This window comes from Neodiprion fabricii, chromosome 2 (assembly GCF_021155785.1).
Source record: "Neodiprion fabricii isolate iyNeoFabr1 chromosome 2, iyNeoFabr1.1, whole genome shotgun sequence".
Taxonomy (NCBI): Eukaryota; Metazoa; Arthropoda; class Insecta; order Hymenoptera; family Diprionidae; genus Neodiprion; species Neodiprion fabricii.
In genome coordinates, this window is record NC_060240.1 from 786,431 (window position 1) to 798,962 (window position 12,532).

General features: G+C 45.1%; 1 protein-coding gene across 3 annotated transcripts in view; it reads left to right on the plus strand.

Moving 5' to 3' along the window:
• Positions 1 to 12,532, plus strand: part of LOC124176334 (titin homolog) — a 65,828-nt gene that overhangs the window by 48,653 nt on the left and 4,643 nt on the right. For all 3 annotated transcript variants that reach the window (XM_046557494.1, XM_046557492.1, XM_046557493.1), the window contains 12 exons: positions 666 to 798; positions 1,382 to 1,538; positions 1,603 to 1,731; positions 1,821 to 2,156; positions 2,535 to 2,700; positions 2,956 to 3,109; positions 3,211 to 3,337; positions 3,419 to 3,789; positions 3,850 to 5,028; positions 7,315 to 7,477; positions 11,793 to 12,089; positions 12,164 to 12,464. In XM_046557494.1, the coding sequence (XP_046413450.1) occupies positions 666 to 798; positions 1,382 to 1,538; positions 1,603 to 1,731; positions 1,821 to 2,156; positions 2,535 to 2,700; positions 2,956 to 3,109; positions 3,211 to 3,337; positions 3,419 to 3,789; positions 3,850 to 5,028; positions 7,315 to 7,477; positions 11,793 to 12,089; positions 12,164 to 12,464 (3,513 nt within the window). The remainder of the gene's footprint in view (positions 1 to 665; positions 799 to 1,381; positions 1,539 to 1,602; positions 1,732 to 1,820; positions 2,157 to 2,534; positions 2,701 to 2,955; positions 3,110 to 3,210; positions 3,338 to 3,418; positions 3,790 to 3,849; positions 5,029 to 7,314; positions 7,478 to 11,792; positions 12,090 to 12,163; positions 12,465 to 12,532) is intronic.

Here is a 12,532-nt window from a genome sequence, read left to right on the forward strand (position 1 = left end):
ACAGACAATTGAATTTATTAATATGAAAATTTATGTACATGTGACGTAACATTGAACTTGGATTTGATATTTTTTAGTTGTAAAAATAATTGTTTTCAAAGCTGCTATGCTCTAAATAAGGCGTCTTGCGGTGAGCAAGATATCTCTTGGCTGGATCACCCGAAATCAAAAATCAAAACAGATTTAGTTTATGTAAGGCATTATCTGGCTTCTCAGAAAAAAAAAATTCGCTTTTCCATAAAAATTTTCGCCGTAGTTTGTTTATAAAATGTAAAATATTCACCTTCGATTAAGGACTGAAAGATATAAAGCCTGTGTAAAAATTTAAGATCGATCAGTTCAGCCGTTTCCGAATAATCTTGCTCACCGACTTTGAAAACACAATTTTGAGAAAAATGCGTCCAATGTTTCAAAAGTACTTTCAAGCGCTCCGGGGCGTCTTTGCAAATGTGCGCGTAACTTCGAGAATATTTGCTGGGTCTATATGAAATTTTCTGCGAATATACTTGAATACATGTATGGACATTACGAAACGGAGATTTAAGAAAATCGATTTTTGAAAAATCCAGACTAGATATAACCCGTTAAAATTTCACTTCACAAAAGCTTGTACGAGAGTTAAAAGTACTCCGTGAACCTCAATGTTTGATCACTCTCCACTGCAGGAAGGTCGTGACATTGCCCCTGATAACGAAAGAACTCCGAGATCTGAGATGCTGCGACGGTGACGCTGTCACTTTGGAGTGCAAAGTGCATGCGACGCCAGTACCGGATATCCGCTGGGAGAAAGATGGAAGGGTGAGTAAAGAATCTATGCGTTAATTCTCGGACACCTCACAGTAGTCGAAAACGGGGTAAGTTGTTTCAAAAATGGCCAGAGAACACCGTTTGCGCCGAATTTTTTTATTACTTTTATTTTCAATAAAAAAGTTGACAAATCTTCAACAAATTGTCGAAGGCCGTTTCTTAATAGATAAATTTAATTTATCTTAACCTCGACCCCATTTTCCAAAATTGGCAGTTTAAATTAACCCTGAAATAAGATTGATTTACTCAGATTCATAATCAGCAGCCCAAAAAACCCACGAGTAACAAAATTCAAGCCAAAATATTGAGTAGAAAAATTTGCGACTCAAAAGATGAATTCACATAGCCATTTTTTCGAAAATGGGGTCGAAGTTATGGAAAATGAAATTTTTCTTTTAAGAAACGGGCTCAAATAATCTGCTGCAAATTTTCCAACCTTATTATTTAAAAAAAAATAGTTCCGATTCCAGTAGAGATAGCCGTTTTCTAGCCATTTTTGAAACAACTTACCCCGTTTTGGACCGCTGTGGTACCTGCAGCCTGACCTAACTCATTTCTTATCTAAATCTCGAAGCTTTTGCCCCTCGGTGGCGACTTCACGACGGAATTCGACGGGGAAACGGCTCAACTGAGCATCCAGCACGTATATCCCGAAGACGAGGGCGAGTACACCTGCGTCGCGTATAACGATCTTGGAAAGGCGTTCACATCCGCCTGCCTCGTCGTTGACGGTGAGCACACTATTGATAGCAAGTTGAATTGCCGATAATATGAACTAAACGAAATCGATTTCAGTTCCCGAAGAGAAGGAAAACGCCCTGAGTCAGCACCTGAGGCGGCCTGTAGGGCTGCTTTCGGCAGGATCGACGCCAAGGTCAACCCCAAGGTCAACTCCGATCCGCAGCTTGTCGCCGTCGGTTGCACGTAAGTTAATTTGACGATGAAAATCAGTTGCGTTCAGAGTCTGTTGAACGGTTATCACAGTTCTTTTTTCTCTTACACTTCGATTCCAGGCGGCAGAGAGTTCCGGACGCCTTCGCAAGCCCCGCAAACGAAACGACTAAAGGTCACGGCGCCAAAGTTTTACGCAGTGCCGCACAACCGGGTCGCCGAAGAGGGCGAAACCGTGCGGTTCCAATGCGCCGTTTCCGGGCATCCGACACCCTGGGTTACCTGGGACAAGAACGGTGTCGTGGTTACCCCCAGCACGAGAATATCCGTGAAGGAACGGGACGACGTCAGGGTGCTTGAGATATCGGAAGTGACCGTCGAGGACGCCGGGCTCTATCGCGTCACCCTGGAGAACGACGTCGGACGTGTCGAGGCGACTGCTAGGCTCGAGATCATAGGTGAGTCTGAGACGGTTGAAGTGTAAGCTGAAGTGAAGGAGAGGCTGTGAGTGACGTCTGAGCGAGAGCTCGTGATCTAATCGATTTCGATCTCGGCGTTCGCTCGATACTGGCGGTAGGGAGAAATAACAAATTAGAGAACGTTTTCGCCCTGATGAAAGTCCAATTATAAAACGTCTTGAAGGTCGTTCGGTTGGTGAAAAGGATGAAATCACCGATTACTCAAGCCTTTGGCGCTCCGCAGCGTGCGATTAATTAATTAAAACCAATTATCCCTGCTTTTAATTCGCTCCCTAGCCTCGGTCAGGCGTTGGCTACTTATGGATCGCTCTGAAATGCGGTCGAAAGTTTGAACACTTTTTATCTTTTTATCCTCAGGTCGCCATGGATCCGTCAGTCGAGGCATCAGGGCCAGAAGCGCATCACCCAGGACGTATCCAACCTTCGGAAGAAGTCTACTCGGCTCAGTGGCCAGAATTAACGGCCGTTTGCAGTTGCAGTGTGATATAAGAGGGTCACCGTCTCCGACGCCCTCCTGGTACAGGTGGGAATGGAAAATGACGACAGTAACGATTAGCTATGAGCCTTGCAAATAGACATGCGTACAGATCCCAATACCAACGTTTTACCGACATTTTTAGCTACTCTGAGAAAAGGGTTTGTGTCCAAGCTGTAAAGCGGCTAAGAATTTCGGTACAGTGTCTGTATCAGGATCTATACGCAGAATCCCTCTTGTATGTCTACTCTTGCAATAGTAAAAATTAGTAGTAAACGAATCATAAACTCTGTGTTTGATCAGAAATGGGAAACCCCTCGAACGGTCCGACCGAATCAAGAGATTCTTCGACGGCCGCACGACCCGGGTCGAGATTACGAAAGTCAAGGCCACAGATGCTGGACAATACACGTGCCAGGCAACAAATGTCATGGGAACGACGAGGAACAGCTGTTTGGTAAAACTGTTTTATCTATATTACGTGAGACCAGAAGAGCTTATTTCGCATGAGAAATTCTACGCCTCCTAAATCTCGAACCTTCTACTTCTTTGAACCAGGTCACAGTCCTCGATGCTGATGACCCTTCAACGGCTGACAGAGACCCGCCGAAATTCGTTGACGAACTTCCCGAGGAGTCCATTGTAATGGAGGGACATTCCTACGAGCTTCAGGTCAGACTCTCCGGTAAGTGCATTGTCGCATCCAACCGTGAATCTCGATTTTTTACCTACCTCACGGTGCCAACGCTGCTTGCACGGGTTACAGGAACACCGCCGTTCGTCATCTCCTGGTTAAAGGACGGCAGGGAGGTTCCGGACAGCGATTATTACAGGTACGTAGTGTACGGTGACGGTGGAGTCGCCCTTCGCCTCTCGGATGTTTACCCTCAGGATGCCGGGGAGTACACTTGCCTGGTGCGCAACGATTTCGGAAAGGCAAAGACGAATGGGCTTTTCGCAGTCCAAGACTACAAGGGTGTCCCGAAGATGGCCCTTCACTTTACCAAGAGACCAGTTTCCGTCCTGGCCAGCAAGGGAGCCACAGTACAATTCTGTGCCAGGGTTCAGTCAGGAAGACCAGCCGAGTTCAAATGGACGGTGAACGGAAGGGACGCGAAGGTTTTGACCAAGTGCAAGGTGTGTCTTAGAATCTTGAACACATAGTACGTGGAAATTTCACAACGTTATCCTTCGCAGATGGAGAAAGACGGGTCAACGAGCATCCTGCGAATCACTGGGGTGTCATTGCGGGAGGTTGGAGAGGTTCGATGCACGGCTGGAGTAGCTGGAGGTCGAGGTCCGACGGTCAGTGCGACGGCAAGACTGGACTTTGACTTGGACTCTGTACCGAGGCTGGAATCTCCGGCGAATGAAGAAGCTGACTATGCCGATGGTGCTGCGGCGTTTATTCGTAGGGACGTGATAAGGCGCTCCACCAGATCGAGTCCCGGCTCTCCGTTGGTTAAAAAGAAACGAGAGGCTCCAAAGCCCCCGGGAACTGGTAAAGAAAACAAACCTGCCACCCCAACGGTCACGTGGCCAACGCCCAGGACCCCCGTTTTTAAGCGTCGCGTAATCCCAGAAGCCGCAGGTAGGAAAAAAGCAGCATACGGTGAGGAGGGTAAAGCTTGTTCGAGCTTAAGACGCACGCAATCGTTGGAAAAATCCTCGACGGTTGGTTCGAGGTTAACTAAAACGCGTTCGTCGCTGAGGGAGGTAAAGAAGCTGAAGGAGAAGGCACCGCTCTCGCCACTAACCTCGAACTCGGTAAAGAAGGTCGAGGTCGCCGAGAGAATCTTATCACCGGAGAGAATGGTCGGCGTGCCGGTGATCGACGTGCCCAGCATGGCGGTGCCGGAAATGAAGGAACAGGGAGAGGTATTCACGTCCGCGAAACAGGAGGCGGAGGTCGTGGTCAAAGACGATACAGAATCGGTGACGAAGGACGAAGGTCAGGACGACGGTACGATTGAAAAGATACTCTCGTCGGCCAGTGACAACGTGCAGATGGTGCTCAGGAAGTTCAAGAGTGAACTTGGAAGCAGGGAAAACTTGCGAAGGTCAAACTGCGACAAGACGCTCGTAGAGGAAACATGCGGCAGTCTAATCACCGCCAGAACATCATCGGTCGGTGACCAACTAGTCGTCGACGACTCGCCGGCCATCAAGTGCCTCAGGATTCTCGAGAGGTCTCAGTCCCCGCCTGAGGACATCAAGAAGAGACTCGCCGAGGTCCGTCGACCCAGTCTCGAACGCTTCGAACCCGCCCTCATCCTCAAGGCTCCGTCCGACATCACGGCTCTTCGGGGCGCCCGCGTCGTCCTCAGAGCCACCTACAAAGGACACCCGGAACCCCGTGTCAAATGGCTCAGAGCGGTGAGAGTTTATTTTTAACCCTTTCAGTCACAAAAAGTTCTTTTTTTTATATCCCATTAAAAATCCTGCATTTTTTTGCATTCTTCGGTACGAAAATACTCAATCCTTGAAATGATTAGGACTGTTTATAAATTCATAATTGTTTATAATTGTTATAAGTAAAGATATGCAAAAACAAACATGATATTTTCGTGAATATAATTCGTTAGTGGAGAAATTTGATGATAAACGTATACTAAAAATGCTTGGAATTCATTGATTGGCAAACAGAGATTTCAGAAGGGCCATTAGATTTATAAAATTCAATGCATGGGGGTAGTTTTCACCCACCTTAGGGATGCGTATAGACAGTGTTGGAAGCTGCATCTGTTCTCGGCCTAAAATCGTACTCTCTCAAAATAAATATTCATGTAAATCTCATCAAAAACACTGTCTAAAACATTGATGAGGTTGATAACTCACCTAGTTTTCAACCGATTTTACGGGTTATTATTAGTTTTATTAAATTTTAGACGACAAATTCGCATTCACTGTCGAAAAATACGTACGAAACGTATAATTGCACGTCCTTGCCAAAAAAAAAAAATTGAATTGCATGATTGAAAGGGTTAACCGACCTGGGATTCTTCGTTTGCATATCTCACTGTCGTGTTTATCAGTATCTTTATACGTTCAGAGTTGCCGACGTGCGCCAGCCTTTTGCGAATCGTTCAGTTACTTCTGCCTGTCTCTAGTGAATCCGGATCAATAAATTGTGCACTCGCGTTGTTATTGATGAGGATCGTTTACTGCGACCCAATTATTTCGCCTCCCACGTCAGTCAAACAGATTTCAATTTCTATACACTGTTAATTTTGTATGATGCAAATTTTTTATGTTTTCTTTATACTATCATTCGATACGAGGCGTCAAACTGATGTCGCTTATTATGAACAACTTAGAAGGGAATATTTCTATGACCAGTACACCACTCAACTGATCATTTTCGTATTCTAGCCTCCTCGATAGTATTCAACATCAATCCGTACCTTACGGTTCAATTTCATTCGAGAATTGTCAGGAGTAAAACAATTGTATTGAAATCAAGCGAATTAAAAATCCCGAACATAATTTTTTCCTGTGCAAATTGAAGGGAAGCGTTAGAAACAGAATCGTGATCAGCAAAATCAACTGATTGGTCACTTGGTTCTAGACTGCGCTGTCAGAGTGCTGCTATAATTCTGTCAGTATAATCGTGGACGGTGAGGAGAGGGGGGAATAAATTCCATATGGAAATGAAAGAGCTTTTGTAGAATCAATCGAGGACTGCAGAGCACTAGTGGGACCGAGTAATTTATATCGATCGGAGAAATCAAAGTGCACTTGATCTGACTTCGAGAGGTTCGAGTAACGACGAGTCGTCGAGAGACAGATGCGGCTACGAAGTAAGCTGAGGATGATTAAAAATGGAGCTAATTTCCCAATCGATAAAAATAACCGGCGTGAAATTCGCCCACGTATATATTCTTTTCTCTTCCTTTCTCGACGTTCCTCGGCAGCCGCTTTGTCTTCCCATTCACTCGGTCGACACACGTACGCGACTAGGACGTCACTAGGGCAATTTGCATTCCAGAGATGTTGCATATGTATATCTTGCTACCTACCTGCTCGTGGGCAACGGAATCGTACCGGGTGCGGATCGCTGTCATGTACGTAGGAATACCCTCGACTTCTGGCGTGTTAGAAATGCAGAAATGCATTATCATAAAAATCGTGTCAGTGTATGAATAAACGGTGACAGAATTCTGTCCTGCCAAGTTATTCGTCAATAGAAACTTCTCCGCCTTCCATACAATGCCGGCACATGGGCACGCGGACGTCAGAGACATTGTTACTCGGTTATTCCGAAACAGTGCAAAATGTACAAAGAGTCGAGAGTCGGCATTCGCAGCGATTGCGTAAGTCTGCGACAGGAGGATGATGCTCCATCTCTTCTGGTCGAAAACCGTTCGAGATTCGAAATAACCTCGAGGGGCGAATCGGCCAATTAAGAGTTATCAGGGAGGGCAAAGGAAGGCGGGTGTCAGCTATGCAGCCTTGACACCCTCCGCGGTTTCGCATTTCGCATTTCGCCAAGAAAGGCTCATCTCCAGTGTCACCAGTGTTCCGCCTTTGAGCGCAGCGAAGGATTCTGTTACCGCGTTTAGCGTCCTTCTAGAATCTCGTACGAGGTCGGAGCTTCGGGAATATTATGGCATCATAGAAAATCGAACCATGTTTCAACCTTATTATTCTCCCTTGTTACAGGGACGGGAACTGATCCCTGATGAGAAGGTTGGAATCACCAGCGGTGGCGGTGTTTCCTGCCTGACCTTGGACAGCATCACGGCCGATCACGCTGGGAAGTACATCGTGTCGTTGGAGAACGCTCTCGGACGTGACTTCAAGCACGCCAGTGTCGCCGTCGAAGGTATCTGCACGTTTCTTTTATTGTCCTGAAACGTTTTCCGACACGTCGTCCTAATTGTTGTCCAAGAATTTCTTTTCTCGATCGCTTATCAAAAAATACTACGAAACGAAGAGTTTCGAGTAAATGATCCATTATCCGAGACCGAGCTCTTGGCCCAGCGCCAACTATTTACTTCGTTAATTGTATCCCTGGAATGAATGTCAGGTTCTGAAGATCACGCACAAACTGGTGCAGTATCATTACCGTTGGACATGTTTTGGCATTTTTTGACATCGGCAGAGAGGAAAGGAAATTAAAAGTAATCGTGGATCGACTTTATTCGCCTTTTATCTTAACGGTTATTGGGTACTTTTGAATCGCGAAGAAGAAAAAACCGTTCATCGTTCGGCTGACCCAAATAATGAGAGACGAGTTAGACCACCGATAATTGATTTAAATTGTTCACATACCGAGAGCATAAATACTGCTGATAAAGAGGTAATCGTAAGAACTTTTGTCCGTTATAATCAAATTCTGAGGAAACAGTTAGACATTTATTATAAAACTACTTAATAAGTAATTAGGCGAACATGCGCCTTCCTACCATATATTAGTACAAATGACACGCTCGCGTGAACGTTCGATATCGTTCAAAGAGCTTTCAATTCTCTGCTAAGGAGCCGTCGATAACATACCGAGTTATTCAGTTCGTTAGGTGAAACCGTCGAGAACAGACGTCGCTGAAAATCTCCGCTCCTGAACTACCATTTGCGGTAAATAAAACTCAGATCTTTAGCTTTTCGCACGACTCACATCACGGCTAGAAACCTATACTCCGAGTAGAATTTTTATAAACAAGTTCCTGCTGTTTTTTACTATTTTTCATCTTCGGCAAAGTCGTACATAAATAGCCGATTCCGGTATTATCTTATTTTTTTCCTAGTCGCCAACTGGTGAACCTGCAAATACCGTATGCAATAAAATTTTAGAGATGCGCGCGCAGCCGCTTGATACCGACGTAAAGGCAAGACCGTGTGGCAAGTAGACAAACCTCGTATCAGCCAGACATGTGCGCGACGCGCACCAGTTCAGTGCTGGATTCGCGCTAAGGTATATTTGCGAGTAAGTTGTACAAAAATTTGTAAAGCATAGGAGTCATTCTTTTTTTTTTGTGCGTACACTGTGCATGTTTTTACAATTGTGGCGAAGTTCGTAAACACACTATATTCGAACCTAACTAAGACGACGTGCATATAATCGTGAAAAAATGTGCAAAACTTTTTATCCACGTTGACGTTTCCGTTCACCAGTGTAGAATCAAACACCGTCAGACACTGATCACTGATCTCAACGTCACATTGTTCGGAGAGAAAGAATTCGCTAATACATTGACAGAGATACAGAGATCACAGATTGCACTTTTAGTGGACGATACATCGTTACGTTTCCTTATCATCGCCGCGATAACGCGGCGTTAAATATTTTAGGCGAAATTGTACAGGTGTATTTATATTTCGAATGGAGAATCGGTTTATTTCGACACCGTCGAGTCTTGCGTAAGATTTTATTCACCTCAAAATGTTCGGCGTAAATGATGCGTAATTCGATCCGTTGACCAAAACCGACGTAAAAAAAAAATCGGGGATAAAGTGTTCGAGGAAAACAAATCGAGTACCTGAAAGACTGTGAAGTTTCGCTGAACGCAGGCTACGATAATTTTGTTGACTCACATTGGGACCGACGATGACGTGTGACCACGAGGCATGTAAGTTTGTACATAATCGTTATTTGTATACCATCATGGGTTCCGATACTTTCTGTTCCTCCGTGTTTCATCGGCGTGTTACCGTTCTCCACTGACATCGCGCTGCCGACTGCACGATCTAAATGTACACTGATCGTTACCGTGTATAATATGCACACAGCTGCGTTACTAAATTGCGTTACAAGCATAGTCTCGATTCGCAATTGAACGCGTGGCGGTACAACTTGTTTAACTTTTATGTAGTAGATGTGTATTTGCACGGGTCGATGAAACGACTCCATCCAGACTCTGTTTCAAGGTTGATACCAGCTAATTCCATCGAGCGTTTTCATTTGGGAATGCGGTTGAAAAGCCAGATCCGCAGATCGCGTGAAAATAGAATACATCGAACCGCACAATGATCCACCGTACAAAGCTCACGACCCTGTTGATGAACTTAAGCAGAATGAGAAAAATTGAATTCCTCCGCAAAACAAGAGGCCAAGTAAAACAATTGATGAGTAACAATCCGACGTCTTCGTGCTCCGACTTGCTTCACTACTGATGGAATTTTGTTTTTCATGTGAATTTCGTGTACAACAAGACAATGTTATCAAACTGCGTCGATAATTAGTGATCATCTTTTGAAATACCGCGCCGAATTCCAGACGCCCACGTTTTGTGGGATTCAATTTTTTCTCCAATCCCCTTATTTTCCCCGTGGATATTATACGCCGAAATGCATCAAATTTTCTCATCAAAATTTTTGGCGAAAAACGTTGAGAGATATTTGAACTTTGTACAGTTCAATGGTCGGCTCCATGTAATACCGAAAATGACTGCACTGGTGTGTGTTTTACGAAACGAAGGAGCTCATTACCATCGGGATGCTCTATGTCACGTCAGCCGAAAACGAAGCAACGATATTCCAACTACTTTGCAAGCCGTGCCTATAAAGCTCTTACGTAAAGATAAAAATTTGAATATGAACAGCTAGAAGCGACGAGGCCTCGTCGTTGGTTCGTTATAGTTAAACATCGCGTATGACGATCAGCATGCGAAAATGTGGCACACTGGTGTGCCCGATACAGCAAGTACGTATTCCTCGTTGTATGTTCATCCGACGTTGGTAATAAAACTAATGCAAAAAAAAGAAAAAAAAATGCGCGGGAGAAGAATAAAGGAAAATAAGAGACGAGAAAAAAAAATTCCTACCACGCTCGTTTGTCTCCCTCGAAAATCCACGCGTGCATATATTACCGCACAATAGCGCAGGTCTCTTCTAGGCATCGCCTATCAAACAATAAACACACACATACGCATGTATCAGTTCCACACGGGCAGCGTTAATCAAGGCTTAAAATTAGTATCTATGTTTATGACGACGTCTCGGTTAGGCCAAGAGTCTGTATTATTGTATTTAGAATTTTATTGGCTGTTCACGCACATCTGCCTCGACGATTTCTCAATGCTGCTTCGACACGTCACGATGCAGAGCGTTTTGTTCCACCGAGAATTTCCAACAAACAAATACCGTACTTTGTCTGCCGCGTGTCACATACCGCCCATTAATTTCAACAAATGATGGCCCACCGCTCTTCAACTACAGAATGAAAACATGTTAATCTCCATTCAGTTTACCTCGGTTCATCACAATTGTTTGCTGTTATTGTCGGAGATGAGAACCACGCCAGTTCACTTCATGCTACTACGCCATGCAGCCGTTTATTGTACGAGCAGTCTTCGACATCGTCGAGATATTTTTATGTAACGGCTAATCGGGTCTTGTATAAATCGATTACTTCAATCAACGTGATCAAGTTCTTTCGTTGGGCTACTTTAAGATGCATAAATTGATTTTGATCCGTTGAGATAATTCGTTACGCAATAAACCAACACCCAGATGGAAATTCCGCAGATAGCTTTATTATCTACTTTACCACTCTCAACAAATGATTAACTTACTAGCTTAGCGGGAATGGTGAAAGGGAAAAATCAATTTGATATTAATTTACTTTACCGTCTAGTCCATTACGGAAATAGTTGCGATAAATGGCAATGTGTTCAATGCGATCTTAATATACGAGCATTATTATCACTGATAACTGATGAATTGACCCGATCAGTTTGACTTCTGAGATAAACAACGAGTAGTCGAGTATTCGATTGAAGAATCTTGGCCTACATCGGGTCGAGATCTTCGCCAGCTGACGGATTGCATTGCGAGTTTATCAAAGAAACGATGTTTTACCGTAACTGCGAATGATCAGTCCAATATATTATTATCAGAAGAATATCAAAATACCCGCGTTCGTCGAGAGATAACGCGAGTATGGAACGGAATAAAGTTCAAGATCTGCACTGAGGCGTGACGAGTCATGAGAATATCGCACGCACCGTTATTACAGATACCCATGTACGACAACAATGAAAAGGTGCGGGGAAATATCGCGTTTCAAATTTCACGCACGAAGCTGCATGTTCGCGCGTGAGAGGTGATAAGACGAGGGTCGTTGAAGCTAAAATTCCTTGATAAACCAAACTCGAAGAGGAGCTGACGACACGCACGTTTCACTGATTCGAACTTCTCAGGTCCCCCTGATCCCCCGGCTGGTTCCCCGGCAGTTTATCCCGGCATTGGTACCGCGACGGTAACCTGGAGGTCACCCCCCTACGACGGGGGTTGCATGGTCACCGGATACTGCGTGGAAATGCGTCGTTCCCACGAGACGTCGTGGACGGTTGTCGCCGAGGCGTGTCACTCCCTGAGCCACACCGTCAGCGACCTGACGCCCGAGGATGTTTACCTCTTCAGGGTCAGGGCGGAAAACATTCACGGAGCTAGCGAGCCAGGTCCCGAATCGCGGCCAGTCACGATCGACGAGGATGGTGAGGACCCATTGGAGAGGAAGGTCCGCTCGCAATCGATCATTCGCTAATCGGTCAACGTTGTTCTTTTACAGAGGAGCAATTCAAGCCCGCCTTCGAAGCCCGCGAAGTATCATTTGAGGATGGACAGCTGTTCAAGGACCGCTACGAGGTCCTTGAGGAACTCGGAAAGGGTCGATACGGCATCGTTCGGAAGGTCCTGGAACGGGCGAGCGGACAATATCTTGCCGCGAAATTCATCAGAGCCATCAAAGCGAAAGACAAAGAGCAGGTCCGAGATGAAGTAATGATCATGAATCTCCTCAGGCATCCGAAGCTCCTTCAGCTTGCTGCGGCCTTCGAGAGCCCCCGAGAGGTCGTCATGGTTACGGAATAGTGAGTATAGTTCCTCGTGTGATTTGGCGATGGTTGGATTGCCGGTTCGATATCACGTATCGCGTGAC